A 21662-nucleotide genomic window follows, 5' to 3' on the forward strand; every position below is an offset into this window, starting at 1 on the left:
AATGGGTGTCGCCGACACAGGGAGAGGAGCGCGTTTGGGAAAAGGGTTCAGAACTTGGAGTGCGACAGACCTGATTCGAACAGAGCTCTGCTACTCGGTGGCCGTGAGGCCTCGTCCACACGTCCTCTCGGACCCGCGGTTTCCTCCTAGCTCCGCCGGCCGCGGGACGAGGCGTCGACGCGCCGCTCCGCACGCCTGCGGCCGGGCGCACGGGAAGCCCCGAGGCGCGCACGGGAAGCCCCGAGGCCCGCATGGGCGCCGCGCCGACGCCCCCTGCCGGCCGGCCGGCTGGCTCCGCGCGCTCGCCCGCCCGCGCCCAACGCTCGGCTCCTAGACGCCCGCGGCCGGATGCCCTGCGTCCGCACCGTCCTCGGCCTCCTGGCGGCTCTGGCGGCCTGCGGCGCCGTCGCCTTCCTCGGCTACTGTGTTTACTTCGACCGGAAGCGGCGTGGGGATCCCGCGTTCAGGCGCCGCCTGCGGGACAGTGAGTGCGACCGCGGCGGCGGCGGCGGCGTGGCCGGGCGGGCGGCGGGCCGGCCCACGGGGCGAGGGCTCCGCGGAGCGCACGCGGGCGTCGGGATGGCTCCAGAGCAGCACGTGCCACGTTGTGTTTGCAGAAAGAAGAGCCCAGCAGCAGAAGGCTGAGAGACGGGGCGCCCAGGTGAAGTGCTTAGCGACGCCGAGGTGGCGTTACAGCGAGTAAGCTCCCGCCCGTGCAGATTGTGGCCGGGCCTCAGGGTCCCGGGCTGGCCTGGGAGCAGGCATTTCCCGCCGCCTCTCTGCCCACCCGCGCCCCGCCCCGCCCCGCTTACATTCGGCCTAGGTGTCCTTTTGATTGTGTGCTTACAAAAGAGGAGGAAGGAAGAACCCTTTGAGTTTATGAAATGGCTCATCCCATTTTAAAAAGAGAATTCTTGGGGACAGCAAACACAAAACAAGCTTAAGTGACTGGCAGGGGAGTTGATATTTTGGGTCAAGGGTTGTCCACTTTACCTACGTTTAAAGACCAGCCCTGGGCAGGGTACCAGTGGTGACACCATCCTGTGACTCCGGTCACCGTCCTGGGCCAGGCTGAAGCAAACCACAGCGTGATTCTGAACACCACCAACCGCCCTGCCAACCCCTCGCCATGCCCTTTGCCAAATCGACACACACTGTTACAACCCTAGGCAAGAAAACAGTTTTGCAACCTACAGAACTAGGTGTGTTGTAGTTAATTACAGAAGGATTTCTGCTATGTGTACTTAGGAAGCTGGGTAAAATGCACATGAGAGTTATTACAAGCATCTCGACCTAATTTCAGTATGCCACGGATTTTTTTTTAATTGCCTAAAATTGTAATTCCATCTTAAGTAGTTGTTTTAAATATTATAAAGAACAACTGTGTTTATCATACCTCGGATTTAAGAGATTAGGTTCAAGATATGCTTTTTAAATAAAAATTAAATAATTTTGATCAGTAACCCCCTATACCTTACATTCTTTATTCATTGTTAAAAATTTTGTGAATCTTTTAGTTGTGGGATCCAGCAAAGAATGAAAAATTGCAAGAACTTTTTCTGCAAGAGGTACAAATGGGACAACTTTGGTTATCCAGAGGTGAGAATGTAAATATTCTTTTGTAAGCGGTTACTTACGATAATATATGTTGAAAAAATATTTGATATTTGTATGTCAAAAAACTTGGGGCACCTGGGTGGCTCAGTCAGTTAAGCCCACTCTTGATTTCGGCTCAGATATGATCTGAGTTGTGAGATTGAGCCTCATGTCAGGCTCCGAGCTGAGTGTGGAGCCTGCTTAAAATTCTCTCCCTCTGCCCCTACTCACCCCTGCTCTCTCTCTCTCTCTCTCAAAGGAAAAAAAAAAAAACTAGATGTGTTAACCAACTTGCTTTAGGTAGGGAGATTTTCACTTGGTCACATTGTTCATCTCACTATATTATACATAACATTCAGGTTTATGTGGCAGTCTTGGAAATGGGCAGATGGAGAAGCAAAGCCAAATACAGTAACACTACATTTATTGTCAGGTAAAATTCTAAGTAAATGACTTTTACAAATGACCAAATGTTTTATGAATTAAAACTTAAAAAATTTTGAACTGTTTTATAAAAATTTTCCTGCATTCTTAGAGTACACTTAACACGATTACTTATTTTTGATGATGAAATCATTATAGATGACCATTCTTGTACTGCGTTTAATGTAGTGATGTATGTAGGGGCTACCTTGGACTTAAATGGCCATAAACTGTATTTCGGGTTATAATTTATTGCCACCTAATTCCACACAGTTTTGAGAAGGCTTCCCAATATTGTTAGGTAAAATGATGGTAGATAATATAAATATTTTGTAAATGCTGTATGTAATAATCATACCTTTGTTCTGGTGTTAAATCCTGGAAAGAGGGGCGCCTGGGTGGCACAGCGGTGGGCGTCTGCCTTCGGCTCAGGGCGTGATCCTGGTGATCCGGGATCGAGCCCCACATCGGGCTCTTCCGCTATGAGCCTGCTTCTTCCTCTCCCACTCCCCCTGCTTGTGTTCCCTCTCTCGCTGGCTGTCTCTATCTCTGTCGAATAAATAAATAAAATCTTTAAAAAAATAAATAAATAAATCCTGGAAAGAACAATAATTTGTTTTCAGGCTTCTTTTGTAAGGGATGAATGATGTTGCTGGATAAATCAGCATGACACTCATTTTTGTATCTTTTTTTCAAGTGTTGCAAATCTCCTCTCATCACAGTGCCTTAGCTGTTTTTGCTCTTTTGTCTTTTTTGAAAAGATTTTTTCACCCTGCATTTAAGAGGTAGCGTCCTCCAGAATTTATGAAAACAAAGTCAAAATCCTGGACAACTCATAGCAATACCCAAGATTTTTACTTTAATTCAGTGACTTAATACCATAATAAAGGTTTTGAGAAATGAAAAAAATAAGTCCTTGCACATTAATCATTATAATTGGATGTTTTAGTATTTTATTCAGTACTAATCTTTTCTTCTGGGAAGTTTTATAAACAGGCTAAAAATATCTTTTTTTTTTTTTTAAAGATTTTATTTATTCATTTGACAGAGAGAGACAGCCAGTGAGAGAGGGAACAGAAGCAGGGGGAGTGGGAGAGGAAGAAGCAGGCTCCCAGCAGAAGAGCCCGACGTGGGGCTCGATCCCAGAACTCCAGGATCACGCCCTGAGCCGAAGGCCGATGCTTAACAACTGAGCCACCCAGGCGCCCCAAGGCTAAAAATATCTTAAAAATGACAAATGAATAGTTAGAAATGACTTAAATGATATAAACAGGAGTGATTTTATACAAGATAGTAAAGCATAAACTTCAAGGACCTTCATTTGCACAAGCTTCTTGAAGTTTCTGGGAAGAGTCCTAGCAATTTTGTATTCATAATTTTATATTCTTTTTCTTAAAAAAAGAAATGTCTTTTTTTTTTGAATGAGACAGAATGACTGTCTCAGTCAGTAGAGCATGTGACTCTTGATCTCGGGGTTGTAAATTTGAACCCACATTGGGGGTAGAGATTACTGAAAAAAAAATAAAATCTTAAAAAAAAAAAGTGCCCTCCCCAATTATATAAACTAGACACCTCACAGGGCACCTGGGTAGCTCATTGATTGAGGTCTGACTGTTGGTTTCCCCTCAGGTCATGATCTCAGCATCTCTCAGCACAGAGTCAGCTTCAGATTCTCTCTCTCCTGCTTGTGTGTGTGCTCGCTCTCTCTCTCTCTCTCTCTCTCTCTCGCAATCAATCAATCAATCAAATCTTGAAAAAAAAAACTGGGGGCCTCACAGAATTAATTCCTCTGGATTAATTCCTAACTGTGAATACTGCTTGGACATACAGGCAATTAAAATAGTTAAACCCTTTCGCCTTTAACATTTTTTGAATTGGGATAGTAAAATATTTGGAGAGAAAGAGTAGGAATTATAAATAAAAAAACTTATATGATATATTCTTATTCACTTTATGTTTAAAAGCTTTCATGTAATAGTTCGGTTAGACTTAGAGGTGAAGATGTTACAAATATTGAGACAATTAAAACAAAAATTGGTTTTTAACATTTTTCTCTCTGGAGCGCCTGGGTGGCCCAGTTGGTTAAGGGTCTGTCTTCGGCTCAGGTCATGATCCCAGGGTCCTGGGATTGAGGCCTGAATCCGGCTCCCTGGTGGGTGGGTAGGTGTGTGTGTGTGTCTTCTTCTCCCTGTCTCTCTGCCCCTCCTCCCTGCTTGTGTTCTGTCTCTCAAATAAATAAATAAAATCTTTCAAAAAAATAGAATTTTTACCTCTTAACGGTGATAACACTATTTCTGTGGAACCCTAAATCGATGAATTAGCTCTTTAAGGGTTATGTATGTCCATATTTTACTTCTAATGGAGTTCTCATCTTGGTTGCTTGTTTAAATCCCCACCAAACCCCAAACCAGTTAAATCAGAATCTTGGGGATGGAACCCAGGTGTTAGTATTTTTTAAAACTCTCTAGGTTATTAAAATACACTGTTTGAGAACTAGTGTTCTAATGCAGTAATTTTTCATCTAGTTTTCTGTAATCCCTTCAATTTTCTCCACTCCTCTCTGCACACCCCCAATTTTCATTACTTTGCTGTCAAGTAGTTTAGTCCTATAGCCATCTCATGTCGTTATGTCTACATAGGACCATAGAGCCAATAATTTTGATTGAAATTTCTGATTAGCTGATTTGATTGAATTTATTAGTTGTTTGACTTACTTGATCAAATTGAATATTGTTTTTGTGTCACATTAGCTCTATCAACTTGAGAGGAGGCACTATTTTTTTTTAATTTTTAAAAAAAATTTGAGAGAGAACGGGAGAGCATGAGCAGTGGGGAGGGTCAGAAGAAGGAGAAGGAGACCCCCTGCCACTGAGCAGGGAGCCCGATGGAGGGCTCGGGACCAGGACCCTGAGATCATGACCTGAGCCGAGGGCAGACACTTAACTGACTGAGCCACCCAGGTGCCCCAACAGGAGGCACTATCTTATCTTTCTTTAAAAGGTTTAATACAACCGAGTATTTTGACCTGTGTCATCTCCACAAAGCTGTAATTTTATAATTTAAAATAAACCTTTTAGGGCCACCCGGGTGGCTCAGTCGGTTGTGTCTGACTCTTGGTTTCAGCTCAGGTCATGATCTCAGGGTAGTGAGTTGGAGCCCTGCATCAGACTCTGTGCTCAGCAGGGAGTCTGCTTGAGACTCTCTCTCCCTCTGCCCCCTATCCCCCGGCTTGCGTGCTCTAAAATAAATATTTTTTTTTTTAAGATTTTATTTATTTATTTGACGGAGAAAGAACACAAGCAGGGGAGGGGCAGAGGGGAGAGGGAGAAGCGGGCTCCCCACTGAGCAGGGAGCCCAATGCAGGGCCCGGTCCCAGGACCCTGAGATCATGACCCAAGCCGAAGGCAGATGCTCAACCAACTGAGCCACCCAGGCGCCCCTAAAATAATCTTTAATAAAATAAAACTTTTAGTGAAACGCTAGCACAGCATTTCATCTAAGAAATGTCCTTCTCATGGTTTTTCAGTTTAAACTTAATACAGATCTGGGAAGCAATATTTTCTGTCCACCATGCACTTTTCAGATGACCATGTATTTCAACCAATAAATGGGAAATTATGTAACAGCTGAAGAGAGGCAGCACACTGTGGTCTCAAGGTTCAGAAAATTAGGTTCAATTACTAATTTTGGCATTAATTAGTTCTGAATATTTAAATCATTTCACTGACCTTTGCCTGGAATGAAGTAGTGAGACTAAGTGATTCCATGTTATAAACAGAAATTCTGTGATTAAGTTCCATACTACATAAATTTTCATTCTTCATAGCCCATCATCCTAAAATTCATCTTAAAACTACTTAGAAATCAAAGTTCATAAATCTTTTCTTCCCCTACGTATGTAATTTGTTACACTAAACCGTTTCAAACTTTGATAATACAATCTATTTCTTAAGTCTCATTTAGCCAGAACATCAGGTGTTTCCTTTGTATTTCTTCAATTACACATGTAGAGTTACAGATAACTTATCTCCTATCGGTAACAGCAGAAGACAACCTTTAAAAAACACTTAATAACCCCCTCTTGTGAACCCACATTGTAGAACACAAACATTTCTAAAGCAAGAGTGCACTTTTTAATAGTAATTTGGGTCATAAAATTATTCATCTTGCAGGTTGATCACAGTGAATCTAATGGGCAGTTCAACATTTTATAGTCTTTACTCTTGTTAAGACTTGTTTACGGAGTCTCTAGTTTGATATGCTTTTTTTTCATTTTAATACTTGGTGCTTTCTTGGTAATTTGTGGAATGTTTATTTGGAAGGACATTAACATTTTGCTTTAAACCTTATCAATCTGTTTCAGGAGAGCATCAGCTGGGGGTTGAACACCTCAGCAATGCCCTTTTAGTGTGTGGACAACCACAGGAACTTCTGAAGGTTTTCAAACACACACTCCCTCCACAGGTATTTGAGATGCTGTTGCACAAAATTCCCCTTATTTGCCAGGTGAGCACATACTTAATTGTCTTTGCTAACTGAACACAGTAAATAGCGATGTTAGGCTTGATTACATAAAAATAGCCAAGTTTGTGTACGGTTGGGAGTTAAAGGAGTACAATTTCTGAATTTTTGGTTGCTTTTCTTGCCTTGTGATGAAACAAGTACAGTGAATTGTATATTTTGTTGAGTCTTATAGATGTTTCAACATTTCAACTTTAAAGTTGTTAATTGTTAATATTTTGTTTTTGTACCTTCTAAGACATAATGATTACTGACTGCAATGTAAACAGAGGCCTGTAAGTTAAATGATATTGTTAGTTAAATGATGTAATACCTTAAAAATTAGATGTAATACAGAAAACTATAATTTATCAAAGCAGAATAATTCTTTTGGCTTCAAATATGACAAAACATAGAAATCACTTTGGTAATGGAAACATAGGCTAATTTAAATTAGTGTTCTCTTAAGTGCAAGTTTAGATTGATACCAAATGAAATCCACTCATAAGCCAATTTACTAGTGGGTGTTAGTCTACTTAACATTTACCAATTTCTTGGTATATTTTTATATCAACTAGAATTTCCTGCAGATGCTTGGATTTGTTTAGGATTCATTTAGCCATAAGACACTACTTTAACTTCGGTTCACTTTTTATTGCACTGATCACATGTCACGGCTGAGAATACACTGTATAATGTTGGACTGGCTCAGAGTCATTCATATTGGACTCAGCTTTTGAACAAAACACAGTCTCCACTAGAGCATAATAGTCAACTCTTACACATTCCCCAGGTAGTCTCAGATGGGATGTTTCCTGTAGACATATGAAAAATATGGCTAGGACACAAATGTATAATGCCCACCCTGACACAAGAAGGGAGGCAAGAAACTATCGTGCGTTGAAATGATTAGCAAGTAACTATTTTATGTATTTACCAGCAATTTGAGGCAGACATGAATGAACAGGAATACTTGGAGGATGATCGTGATTGAAAAACATTTCAACGTATCCACAGTCCAGTCAGAACACTATGGTACTTTATATATAATATAAACAACTGCTCAGTGGTATTTCCATTTATTTAACTTTTAGTAATAAAAAATTGTTTCTATCTCATACATGATTGACACATATTTTGCTTTAAAATTAACAGTCACAATTGAAGAAACAATGGTTTATTTTTCTAATGAAATTACCAAGCTGCTGAATCTTAAGGCCTCAACAAATGTTGCATCTTATTATTTTCATTGAACAATAAGACCTCCTATTTTGATTATTCTCGGTAAATAGCAATTTTGTTTCTCCAGTTGTTTCCATTTGCCAAAATCATGACAGACAGTTTAATGTGGTGGCTACTGCTTTCAGGGGATTCTATCAGACGAATCCTCATTTCCATCACAACAGCTGCTGGCAATCTTTCATCAAAAGTCCATCCATCAGGACTTCTCTATCGTGGTTGTCCAAGAAGTCCTGCTTTGGCTGCCAGGGCTTCATTCTGCTGAATATGATATTCCTGAAATCTCATGGATATTCTTTGTGTCATTTTTAAATACTTCTGTAAGCAATGTTCGGAACAGGTGGTCTAGAAATAAAAAGAGAAGATCCAAGAGGCAACAAAGAACTATTAATTTTTAAAAAGTGCACGTATTCTAAATGAACAACCAACGGGTATTTTTCTTTTCTTTGCATACATGAGAACTAAATGGTATGAATGAGTAGCAAGTGACCATAGCTTTCAATTCTTAGTTTTATCCACTTATAAGAATTAATATATACTGAATGCCTACCAGTTTGTAAGCACTAAAAACAATGGTATGTCCCTGCCTTTTCCAGCCCTCATTCTGATTGTTAAAACAGAGGCCCAGGAGTAAGTTTGTTCCTTTTTATGAGAAACTCCATTCCACACATTCTTAACTTTCAACATTTCTTTTTAACAATATTATACTTAGCATTTTTCAAGCTTTGTCATTTATTTAACAAGGACTTGTTGATTGCTGGTTATATGTTCTTGGCATGAATGTTGATCAACATCTTACAATGGAGGAAGTTTATGTCACTTTTAGCCAATATATAGATGTTTTGATGAGGCTACTGAAAGTTAAGATTTCTCATAGGATTGAGTTTTCAGAGTCCACCTATATTCAAGCTCTGCTTTTTCCAAAATTAACTTGAGTTGTCAGCATCAGATAGAAGAGCCATATCAAGTTTCTCTAGCCAGGCCATCTTGACTGAAAGCTACTTAGCAAGAATCCTTGCTACGGAATGGTAATTCAGCAAGCCCTAGGCATCTGATCAAAAAAATAAAAATAAAATAAAAATAAAATCTGCCATGTTACAGTAAAAATGACTGTCTTATTAAATTTGGGATCATTAAATTCAATCCCATGGGTCCCTGACTGCTTCAGTTCCTCTGAGCAATGGAACATACTAAGTAACCCAAACTCCTGTAATAACTAGGAACAAGGAAAATGGTTAGAGGCATCCCATTTCTATTGTTTACCACAAGCTTAGAGAATTTTTAGTGGGCAACGCTTTTCATACCTCTTCAGGTTTCACTTCTCTTGTTGTGAAGTCTTTAACGCAATCCAAAAAGCAGGTTTCTGTAAGTTTATTGTAGGTTCCAAGAAATTCCTTAAACTATGAACAAATCAGAACATACTTTAATATTTGGTTTTTTAAAACAAAGATGTTTTGAGACTTTAATTACTGATGTTTTATATTTGGGGAAAATACCCTGTAATACTTGAAATCAACAGTTCTTTCACTGACTCAGTTGGGCATAATATGACCTGTATGGTATGATCTACAAAATATAGTCCAGTTTTCTAGCTGAATATTTATTCGTTCCTGGGTATCTGTCAAATTATCTGAAAAATAAATATGTTTCATATCATTTAAAGCTCATTTTTAGAAATGAAATATGAAGTTATTTTGTGAGATCAATGACTGACATGGTTGCACCCAGTTATGCCTTAAATTTTTTGCAAAATTCTTTTTTGTTAATTGTAATACCTTACCTGTTTTATCTGATCAGATTCTGGTATTTGTGCAGCCATATTCTATTGGTATGTTTATTAGTCACCTGATTTAAAAATTAAGAAAAAGTTTGTCAGTCCATGAACAAATATTTTTAGGCTAGGTAAAGAGTTAGGTAATTAAAACAAGAATAGTTCATGAAAAGAAATGAAACAAAGTTTACCTGAAATTACTGTTCTTCTTTTATAAATTTCTAACAGAGTATGTAATTATATTCCCCCCTCCCCTCACAATCCCCCAGGGTCATTAATGGCATCGAAGAACCCTACAGTTTACAGAATTAGATTTTTTAATGCTGGCTATGGGCCCCAAAGGCCCCCTCTAAGTCTCCAGTTTTAAGACAGCTTGCTCTGTTATCTTGTAAGGTTACTTGCTAAAGCCTCATTCCTAGTGGAGTTCTAAGGGAAACCAAGAGATCTCTGGTGTCTTCCTGCAAGTACTTAAGTTTAACTATTCCACTGGTTGCTAATGTAACTTTGACCTGTGATAATAATGATTCTTTTACTATCTCTACATAAATACAAAGTTTCTATTAATTGTTAATAAACACCATTGATGTGGGGCGCCTGGGTGGCTCAGTCGGTTAAGCTCAGACTTGTGATTTCGGCTCAGGTCATGATCTCATGGGCTGTGGGATCGAGCCCCACATGGAGCTCCATGCTCAGTGGGGAGTCTCCTTAAGATTCTCCCTCCCTCTGCCCCCCCCCCCCCCCCATAATGCGCTCTCTCTCAAAAAAAACAAAAAAATACACATAAGAAAAAGACATTAGTACAGTACTGTAAAAAATCTGCATTTAAGTAGACCGGTATAGTTCAAACCTGTGTTGTTGTTTAAGGGTCAACTGCATATGTTTTTACCATACAAACTACCTGAAAAATACCAACAATTAACTGAAGCTCTCAATTTTTCAAGTATTGCTGTGCTGTTATAAAATACCACTAACCAGGGGTACCTGGGTGGCGCAGTCGTTAAGCGTCTGCCTTCGGCTCAGGGCGTGATCCCGGCATTCTGGGATCGAGCCCCACATCAGGCTCCTTGCTGGGAGCCTGCTTCTTCCGCTCCCACTCCCCCTGCTTGTGTTCCCTCTCTCACTGGCTGTTTCTCTCTCTGTCAAATGAATAAATAAAATCTTTAAAAAAAAATACCACTAACCAAAGAGACAGAAGATTCTATATTATACAGTGCACTTTAGGACTTGTGCTTCTGGAAAGATGGAACAAGAGATGTGTTTTTCCCTGTTCTTCAAACTAAGTACAACTAAAAACCCTGGACATGACACATAAAATACCTGTAAGACTCTAAAAGGTGGAGAGAAGGAAGTGTATTGGCCAGGGCCCTTGGGACCTGAGAAACAAAACAGTGGGGAGTTTCTCTTTTTCTCTCTTTTTTGTCTTCTATATCACAGAGTTGGAGCTGAGGAAGCCAGCAATCTGCAGTTGCCAATGGGCACAGTCAAAACCCCCCATCTCCCCAAAGCTGGCCCTCTTTAGCCAAAGGGCCAGGAAAGGGAAGCCTATAAGATAGAAAACTTTCAAACAGTGACTGTGTACTTCAGGCAAACAAAAACACTGCGACCTGCACCCCCCATCCACCCACATCAACATAAGCCAAGTTAGGAGCCTAGACTTTCAGTCCCCCACAATTCAGAGAAGGGAGATTAGGAAGCAGGGACTTTTCATCCTTAGTGGGCATTCATGAGGGCTCCCCCACCCCAACAACCATCAGTGGGAACAGCATGAGGAGCCTGGACTTCTACCTCAATTGGCAGTAATGAGGTACCTTTCTTTCTCCCCTCTGGGTGGTATCAAAGGAGGCCTCTTTGAGATTCAAGGCTTGCATTACTGTTCCATGGTAATTAGTTCACCTACCTTCTTCTGGTGTCAATGGAGACCACGTGGGGAGCAGTAATGAGGCACTCCAGTCCCTCTCAGCCAGGGTGATACTAATGGAGGCCTGCTAGAGAGCCGTAATTCCTACTCCTGCCCAGCAGTATGAGGAGCACACCACCTCCCATACACCTTAAGTGACAGGGTGAGGCACCTGGACTTCTATCCTACACCTAGTAGTAATGAGGTAGCATGCCCCCTCCGCTACTTCTGCTAATGAAGCAGTGGCAAAAGGCGCCAGCTAGAAAAGAAGATTTAAACAAGATCTAGAGCCTCATAACACAATACACAAAATGTCCAAGTTCCAATAAAAAAATCAATCATCATACCAAAGACTAAGAAAATCTTAAACTGAATGAAAAAAGACAATATATACCCAATACTGAGATGACAGATTCAGAATTATCTGACAAAGATTTTAAAACGGCTATTATAAAAAATACCCCAAGGAGCAGTTACGAATATGCCTGAAACAAACAAGATATTAGAAGAACCAAATGGAAAGCTTAAGAACTGAAAAATTAAATAACCAAAATAAACTGAACAGATAGCATCAATAGCAGAATGGGGGACAGAGGAAGCAATCCACAAACCAGAAGATAGAAAATAGAATTGAGTAACAGAAAAATATAATGAAAAAAATGAACAGAGTACCAGGAACCTATATGAATGTAACAAAAGATCAAATATTTGTTCCAACAGAGTCCTGGAAGAAGAGGAGAAAAGAGCAGGGCTGTAAAAGTACTGAAGAAATAATGGCTGAAAACTCCCCAAATTTGGCAAAAGAGATAAATTTATAGATCCAAGAGAAGCTGAATGAATGCCAAAGAGCATAAACACAAAGAAATCTACATCAAGATAAAGCACAGCCAAGCATCTAAAAACTAAAGACAAAAATTTTTGAAAGTAGCAAGTGAAAAAGTGACATCTTACCTACAGGGGGAAGACAATTAGGATGACGTCAGTCAAGCCAGTACCTGTATCTAGAAAAAATACACTTCAGGAATGAAGGGGAAATCAAGACATTCTCAAATGAAGGAAACTAGAATTTGCTGCCAGCTGACCTACCCTAAAAGAAGAATTAAAGTTCTAAACAGAAAGGAAATGATAATACGAGACTTGGAACATCAAGAAGGAGGAAAAACAGAGTAATAACAAATATGAGTAAGTACAATACACTTTCCTTCTCTTCTTAAGTGTCCTGTTTGACAGTTGAAGCAAAAATTATAAAATAAAACTGTCTAATGTTGTTTTAAATGTATATTAATAAATATGGTGAAGGTACAAGGAGGTAAGGTTTCTACACTTCACTGAAACTGGTGTTGACACCTTTAGACTGTGATAAGGTATTTAAGTATCATATAGTACCTAGAACAATCACTAAAAAGGATACATAAGGAAACATACTCAAAAATACTATAGATAAATCGAAATTCCAAAATATATTCATGAAATCCATGGAGAGGCAAGAAAAAGAGAAAAACAGAACAGAAAATAAAAAATATCAAATTTAAGCCCTAATAAATAATTACATTAAATATAAGTGGTCTCAATAATCAATTAAAAAAGACTGGTGGAATGGGTTAAAAAACATTACCAACTATATGATGTCTCTAGGAAATTTACTTCAAATATAATGATACAGACAGGTTGAAAATGAGAGAAAAAGATCTATCATGCAAACAATCAAAAGAAAATAGTGGATATATTAATACCAGACAAAGTAGATGTCAGAGCAAAGGAAATTACAAGACAGAAAGGGACTTTAAGGATTAATCTACCAAGAAAACATAGCAATCCTAAATGGATATGCACCAAACACAAGAGAGTTGCAAAATACACAGAGCAGAACTGAAAGGAGAAAGAGACAGATATAGTTGAGGACTTCAACATTCTTCTCTCAACAATCAATAGAACTAGAAAGAAAATTTACAAGGATACAGAAAAAAACCCACTATCAACCCACAATCCACATTTAACCCAACAGCACAGATTACACATTTTTATCAAGTGCCCATGGAACACAGACCAGGATAAACCATATATCCTGGGCCATAAAACTAGCCTCAACAAATTTAAAAGAACTGAAATTATACAGAATGTGTTCTCTGGCCACAATAAAATCAAACTGGAACTCCTAACAGAAAGATAACAGGAAAATCTCCAAATATTTGGGAAATAAACTACTTCTAAGTAATCCATGGGTCAAAGAGGAAGTCTCAAAGAAAAAAAAATTATTGAACTGAATGAAACTGCAAATACAACACATCAAAATTGGTGGGACACAGCTAAATCAGAGTGAAGAGGAAAACTGACAACTAAATGCATATAATAGAGAAAAATAAAGGTCTCAAATTCACAATCTAAACTTTCACTTCAAGCACCTAGAAAAAGAACAGAATAAACCCAAAGCATGTAGAAGGAAGGAAATTATAAAGAGCAGAAGTTAATGAAAATGAAAACAAGTGCAACAAAAGTCAATAAAACAACGAGCTGGTTCTTTGAAAAGATTATAACAGACAAACCTCTAGCAAGAGTAATAAAAAAAAATCACATTATCATTTAAAGGAATGAAACACGACATATCACCATAGACCCTGCAGACATCAAAAGGATAATAGCACAACAACTCCAATATATAGAAATATAACAACTTATTTATGAATTTAGTATTATCTAAATCTCAAAACCACAGTACACAGAAGAAAATTATAGAAAATATCCTCATAAATTAGACATAAAAATCCTTGACAAAATAATAGCAAATGTAATTCAGCAATATATAAAAATAATTATACACCTTGAATAAGTGGAGTTTACTCCAGAGATGGAGGACTGGTGAAGTATTTGGAGAAAAATCATGAGATCATGTCAATTGATACGGAAACAGCATTTGACAAATTCAACACCCATTCATGATAAAAACTCTCTGAAAATAAGGAAAAGAGAACTTCAACTTGATAATGAGCATCTACAAAAAACTGTAGTTAATGGTGAAACACTATTTTCCCCTAAGATTATGAGCAAGGCAGGGTATCTGCTCTTACCACTCTTAATATACTGCTGGAAGTTCTACCCAGTGCAGTAAAGCAAGAAAAGGAAATAAGACACACAGACTGTAAAGGAAGAAAATAAAATTGTATCTCTTTGCAGATGACATAATTGTGAACATAGAAAATCCCAAGGGATCTACAAAGAAACTCTTAGAACTAGTAAGTTCAGGAAAGTCACAGGATACAAGATAAGCATGCAAAAAATCAATTCTATCTCTATATACTTGCAGTGAACACTGAAGACACTGAAAAGTACAGTACCATTAATCACTCAAAAAAAATTTAGGGATAAATCAAACAAAGCATGTACAAGACTTATCTGCTGAAAACTACAAAATGCTGATGAAAAAAATCAAAGACCTAAATAAACGGAGAGACTTACTGTGTTCATGGACAGAAAAATTCAACATAGAAAGGATGTCCAGTTTCCCAAAAATAACAAAAAATTAATTGCTTAATGCAATTCCTATCAAGGTCCCAGGAAGACTTCTTGTAAATATAGATGAGATTATTTTAAAATTTATATTAGAAAGCAAAGGGACTAAAATAGCTAAAACAAATTTTAAAAAAAGAATAATAAAATGAGGGAAATCAGCCTACCTGATTTAAAGACTTATTACAGAGCTACAGTAATCAGTATTGTGTGCTATGGGTGGAGTAGCAGACACATAGATCAATGGAAAAGAACAGAGAACCCAGAATTCAAATATGCCCAACTGATTTTTAGTAAAGGGACAAAAGCAATGAAATGAAGGATAGCCTTTTCATCAAATGGTACTAGAACAATTGTATATCCAAAAGAAAAAATTTAACCTCAAACTGAGTCTCTCATTTATGTATGACTTATATAAAAATTAACTCAAAATGGATCAGGAACTTAAATGTAAACATAAAATACTACAATTTATAGTGACAACACCAAATGCTGGTGAGTATGTGGAAAAACTGGATCACTCAGATATTCCTAGTAGTAATGTAAAATCGTATAGCTACTCCAGTAAACAGTTGGGCAGTGTCTTAGAAAGTTAAATATGTAACTACCATATGACCCGGTAATTGTATTCCTTGGCATTTATCAGAGAAATGAAAACTTATAGTCACACAAAAACCTGTACGTGAATGTATGTGGAAGCTTTCTTTGTAACAGTCAAAAACTGGAAACCACCCAAATGTTCTTCAGTAGGTGAATGGAAACTGGTACACCAGTACCATGGAATACTACTCAGCCATAAAAAAGGAAGGAGTTATTGATGCATGAAAATTGGATAAATCTCTAGAGAATTATGCTGAGTGAAAAAAAGGCAATTCCAAAATGTTATACACTATATAATTTATATTACATTCATGAAATGACAAAATTAAAGAAATGGAGAATATTAGTGATTGTCAGGGGTTAAGGAGGGGATATAGGTAGGAGGGAAGTGAGTATTGCTATAAAAAGGCAAAATGAAAGACTTCTGTAATGGAAATGTTCTGTATCTTGACTGTATCATCAATACCCGGATTGTGATAGTATGATGTTTTGTAATATGTTACCACTGTGGAAAACTCGGTAAAGGCACAAGGTATGTCTACATTTTTTCCTACAACTGAATGTGAATCTATAACAATTTCAAAATAAAAAGTTTAATATAAAAAAAATGAAGTTGTCCAGCTGTCTAATCCCTGCTGAAAAACAAGATGCAGTGGGCAGTATAGTTAAGTGTTAGCAAACGCTCAGAACTAGAGTTCTTTTGGCTTCTCATTCAAAAAACAGCCTGAAAAGATCCAAGAACTGGTCAAATACTTGTGAAAATAGGTGTTAAATGAAACACTGTTTTGTGGGAACTTAAAAAATACAAGGGCAGTTACCCTGAAGATACAAATGTAGCGATCTGAAGGGGCACCCACACCCCAATGTTTATAGCAGCAATGTTGACAATAGCCAAACTATGGAAAGAGCCCAGATGTCCAAAGACAGATTAATGGATAAATTAGATGTGGTGTATATATATATACAATGGAATATTATGCAGCCATCAAAAAATGAAATACTGCCATCTGCAATGATGTAGATGGAAGTAAAGGGTATTATGCTAAGTGAAATAAGTCAATTAGAGAATGAATTATCATATGATCTCACTGGTATGTGGAATTTAATAAACAAGGCAAAGGATCATAGGGGAACACAGGAAAAAAAGGAAACAAGAAGAAACCAGAGAGAGAGACAAACCATAAGGAGACTCTTAACCTCAGGAAACAAACTGAGGGTTGCTGGAGTGGAGGGGGGGTTGGAGGGATGGGGTGGCTAGGTGATGGACAGTGGGGAGGGTATGTGTTGTGGTGAGTGCTGTGTATTGTGAAAGACTGATGAATTACAGACCTGTACCCCTGAAACAATACATTATATGTTAATAAAAATAAATTTCAGGATGCCCTCCAGAAACATTAAAAAAAAAAAAAAAAAAAAAAGAAACCAGAGAGGGAGACAAACCATAAGAGACTCTTATCATAGGAAACAAACTGAGGGTTACTGGAGAGGAGGGGGGGCCCAGGGATAGGGTAACTGTGTAATAGACATTGGGGAGGGTATGTGTTGTAATGAGCATTGGGTATTATGTAAGATTGATGAATCACAGTCCCTACCCCTGAAACAAATAATACTATTATATGTTAATTAACTGAATTTAAGTAAGTAACAATAAGTAAAATTAAAAAAATACAAGGGCAATAAAACCTATATTACGGAACAATAGGCCTCTAGCTGAAATGACAAAAGTTCATCCATAAGATCATGAGCCTTCTGAATTATTGAATTGTATAGTACATTCACTGTACTTCAGGATACTGGTGTTTGTACACCTTACACCAAAAACGAAAACAGATCTGATTTTCTTACTTATAAAAACCTTAGAAATTTGCATGTTCACTGATTGTGGTGTCAAAATCCTGTTCTTTTTCCTATTCCTATCCTTTTATTTCTTCAGGTTAAAATTCATATATAATCACTTTTTAACTAGAGTTCAGAAAGGCAGAAGGTATGAAATCTTTAAATGTTAAGTTTCAGAGACTGGTAACGCTGTACTGACTCTACCCCACCTGCCCCTTAGTATACAACTCATGGTGACAAATGACGGTTGTTATTGGGAAGTCTTTGACAACAAATAAATGAGAAGTGCCCCAAATGTTCTTGGTATGAATTCTATTTAAAAATTATTTTCTTGGGGGGGGGGCGCCTGGGTGGCTCAGTCAGTTGAGTGTTAAGACTCTTGGTTTTGGCTCAGGTCATGATCTCAGGGTTGTGAGATCAAGCCCCGTATCTGGCTCTGTGCTGAGTGTGGAGTCTGCTTCAGATTCTCCCTCCCTCTGCCCCTACCCCCACTTGTGTGCATGCTCTCTCTCTCTCTCTCTCAAATAAATGGATAAATAAAATCTCTAAAAAATATATATATATATATTTTCTTGGTATTTTTAATATACAGTCATTAATAGTATATATCTCTTCCTTTAAAGTTTATCATATTATGACTAATCTATTTAAGAATTGGAAAAAAAATAGTTCTATTCCATACCCCTATGTTAACATTATGATTTTCTCTAGTCATTCAATTATATATATATATATATGTTTTTTTTTTTCAAATATCTTCCCAGACCTACAACTGATTCAGTTTTCTCAAGTCCGTCTAAGTCTCCAAAGCTCTTCTCTGTAGTCACCAATATCAAGATTATGGTATACTTAATTATAAGCACTTGTTTCTAGAAAATATTGGAGATAACTGAGTGAATGATTTTCATATTTAGTTGCTAGTTTGGGGTCTTTTAAGTCTTGGGGCATTGTATTTTACAGTTATTTAATACTAAATTGTGCTGACTGACAAAGTCCAATAGCCACACAAACCACCTGATGGTGAAAACAGGTAGAAGCAATGTGGCTGCCCTTTGATTTAGTCCTAGTTTTCAGCTATTACAGCAAATGTTTGTTATTGTAGAAGCAAATATCCTATCAGAGGTTATCTTATGGTTATATCCCTGAAACCTGCAGAGGGAAGGAAAGGGTAAGAAAGTTCTAGAATCTTTGGCTTAGGTCTTGGGAATGATCATAACAATGCTAAGTTATTTTTGTGTCAAACAAAATATATAATAAAACTAGTGAACTTAAGAGTAAAGAGAAATCTTATCAGTCATCAATTCAAACCTTTTCTGATGCATGAGTTTCCTTTTGTTCTGGAAAATTAGTTGTCCGACCTTTGCTTCAATGTCTCCAATGACTGATTTCTTACCTGAAAAATGAGGGGATTACAATATAACTACTGAGAGGCCTCTTCAAGCTCTAAGTCTATTTGATGAAATCTAAACTTGTTGGCTAAATTGTTTTCAATAAATGAAATTAGTTTCCTCAATCTATTCTGAGGTTACAATTCCTTAGCATATGTGTTATATGTATTAAGAAGTACTTAACATCCTAATCTTTCCAGGTAGTATGTTTAGGTAAACACACAAGGACAAACAATTCCCAGAAATTTCTGAAAACAAAACAACCAAAGGACTAGGATGTGACAAGGGAGATGCCCTCCATTTCTTTTTTGGAATCACATGCAGATTTGTACCAGGTCTGGAGCCAAATTTCTAATACTGTTCAAACTTAGTTTACAATAAGTGATTTTTCTGATGTCCTTGGCCATTATCACAGTAATCGACCCTAGTCTCTGCATGACTGGTACTGGTAATTGGTAATCTTGTGATTCAGGCAAGGATCATGAATGAATGATAAAACTACGGGGTGAAAGGTAGTTGGGGATTAGGATATATCCATGGTCTTAAAGTATCTCCATAGGTTACTACCAAAGGAAAACAGTCCCTTTACATTGAAAAGATAGGCAATCATCACCATAACCAATAGAGACACAGTATCAACTATGTAGTATTCTTGCCAAAAGTGTCTGATCTGATTCTGATCATGAGGAATAACTAGGAAAATCCACAATGTGGAACAATTGGTAAGACAACTAGACTAGTCTTTTTAAAAAGTTAGTCATAAAGAAAAGGGATAGAAAGGCTGTTCTGGATTAAGTGACTAAGAGTCATGACAACTAAACAATGTGTGAACTCTGGACCTTGAATCAAAAAAAATTTTTCTGAGTTAAAAATAAAGACATTTTTGGGATAATTGGAGAAATCTGAATGTTACCTTATTAGGTATGATAATCTTACTGTGGCTATGTAATAGATTGTTCTTAAGAAGATACATGCTGAAGAAATTAGGGTTAAAGGTCATGTCTGAAACTTACTTGCAAACCAGTCAGCAAAAAAAGTATCTATTTATATATGTATATATGGAGATATGAGAGTGGGAAAGAGGAAGTAAATAAGATGTTAACAGCAACACAAAAGAAATGTAAGAAAATTTTGTGAGCCATATTTTTTGTTTCAGGGCTATCATTGTCTTTGATAGGTCAGATGTCTAAATTGATCTGAACTTGTCTGATACAAAATAGGGCTCTGGCACATGTCCCTTTGCTTTAGATTATCTGCAGCAGGTTTAATGAATTATGTCTGATTAACTGGCAACCCCAACTCAGCTTACTACTAATCAGGGCAAAAAATATTTGTGAAAGATTACTGCTTTTGGTTTTAAAGCATGGCTTCCAGGCCTGAAGGGTGAGCCTCTGAGCACTGGACTAGATGGGGGCAAGACTACTTGGGTTTTAACCCCAGGTCTGATATGAAAGGGGTTTGTAAGATCCAAATCAAATCATTTATTTAAGTCATTTTAATAAGTTTCTATGCCTACCCTCACACCTTACAGACTACAGACGGAAGGTCACTTTTCTTTCATATTTAAGTTTCAGCTAGAAAATAAGGGAGTTAAGCTATCTTCAAAGTCTCTGACATTGTTGTATCTTTTAATTCACCTACATTATAAAACAAATTGTGAACAAACAGGTACCTAGGAGCCCAATAATGAAGAGAGAAATGTAACTGACATAAGAAATAATGACAGAAATGTTATCAAGAATAATTAAAAGGTTCTCCAAAGCTAAGCCCCTAAGGTCCTTTTTAAAATTTTTCTATGAAAGTAGACAGATGAGATGCAGAAATAAACTGTTATTTAACTTTAACAGCAGATTACATTTTTTTGTTTTGATTAATTAAAAAAAAACCGTTAGTAATGCGTGAAGGGAAACGTTTAAATAGTGCGTCCTCAAAAATCAGCAAATCAGATAAGGGGTGTGGGGTCATGGTATTGTCTAAAGATTTTTCAGTTAAAGGCGGGTCTCCTGTCAGCTCAAGGTCACCGCGTGGATGCTTTACATTTAACTCAGTTTCCCAAAACAAGACCCCGACTCCCCAAACCCGGATTGGGGATGGCTCAGAGGTTCAAATTCCGACCCTCGCCCCAGTGATGCGGTCCCTGGGCAGCTCCCAAACCCTCTCTGGGACGCGCTGCCGGTCTCCGCAACTCCCCCCCCCCCCCCGGGTCCCACGTACACGCGGCGGCCTCCTCCAGAGATCCCGCCACCTTCCCGGAGCGTAACCTGTTGCCCCCCGCCTGGGAACCCGGGATTCTAAGGGCAGAGAAAAGAAACCATACTTAAACACAGGCTCTCGCATCCGACACCAGTGCGAGGCTGGGGGGGCTGCGCTGCCAGTCGAGCCTAGGGGCGGAGGGTCTGGGTCAGGGCGGGCGCCGCAGCCGCTGGATGGGAGAGAACACGTGGGAGAGGCTATGTCACATAGCCCTTAGACTTTAAGACGCGGATTCGTTACAACGCAAGGAACTCTGGAGGAAAAACCGCTATCTTCAGTGAATTCTAAAATTCTCTAAGGATTAAGTTTTGTAATTGCATGCTTAGTCGTCTCTATTCTTGACTTCTACACTACCATCCACCCGAATCTGTCGAGAGTTTTTCTAAAACTAATTTACTTAATCCCAGGTCCCTAACGGTCTTCAGGAGCTCCACTGTAAACAGTCCCTAGTCAACAGGAGTGGTATTGCCAGTTAGGTCGGGACCTATGCGGGCCTCCGATGAGAATTTCCAGTTTCATTCAATGTTGAGGTCTTGTGGGGCAATGTACTACTTAAAAAAAATAAAACCAGATTCGCACGTTTTAAACGTTTTACATTGGGAGTTTGTTTCCACCCGGAGAGGGATGGAAGAACACCAGAGGGCGTTCAGCTGTG

At 38.4% G+C, this 21662-nt stretch overlaps 2 protein-coding genes across 2 annotated transcripts; one reads left to right on the forward strand and one right to left on the reverse strand.

Moving 5' to 3' along the window:
• Positions 1–348: 348 nt before the first annotated feature.
• TOMM20L (translocase of outer mitochondrial membrane 20 like) lies at positions 349–7549 on the forward strand. The gene is made up of 5 exons (XM_026480292.2): positions 349–484; positions 618–661; positions 1518–1599; positions 6383–6525; positions 7460–7549. Exons 1-5 carry the CDS (start codon positions 349–351, stop codon positions 7511–7513), a joined length of 459 nt encoding a protein of 152 aa, XP_026336077.1. The 3' UTR covers positions 7514–7549.
• Positions 7159–21205, reverse strand: TIMM9 (translocase of inner mitochondrial membrane 9). The gene is made up of 5 exons (XM_026480293.4): positions 21072–21205; positions 18675–18759; positions 9539–9603; positions 9063–9158; positions 7159–8103 (listed from the first exon to the last, which is right to left on the reverse strand). Exons 3-5 carry the CDS (start codon positions 9575–9577, stop codon positions 7969–7971), a joined length of 270 nt encoding a protein of 89 aa, XP_026336078.1. The 5' UTR covers positions 9578–9603; positions 18675–18759; positions 21072–21205; the 3' UTR covers positions 7159–7968.
• Positions 21206–21662: the final 457 nt, after the last annotated feature.

Source organism: Ursus arctos, unplaced genomic scaffold, assembly GCF_023065955.2.
Source record: "Ursus arctos isolate Adak ecotype North America unplaced genomic scaffold, UrsArc2.0 scaffold_25, whole genome shotgun sequence".
Lineage (NCBI taxonomy): Eukaryota > Metazoa > Chordata > Mammalia > Carnivora > Ursidae > Ursus > Ursus arctos.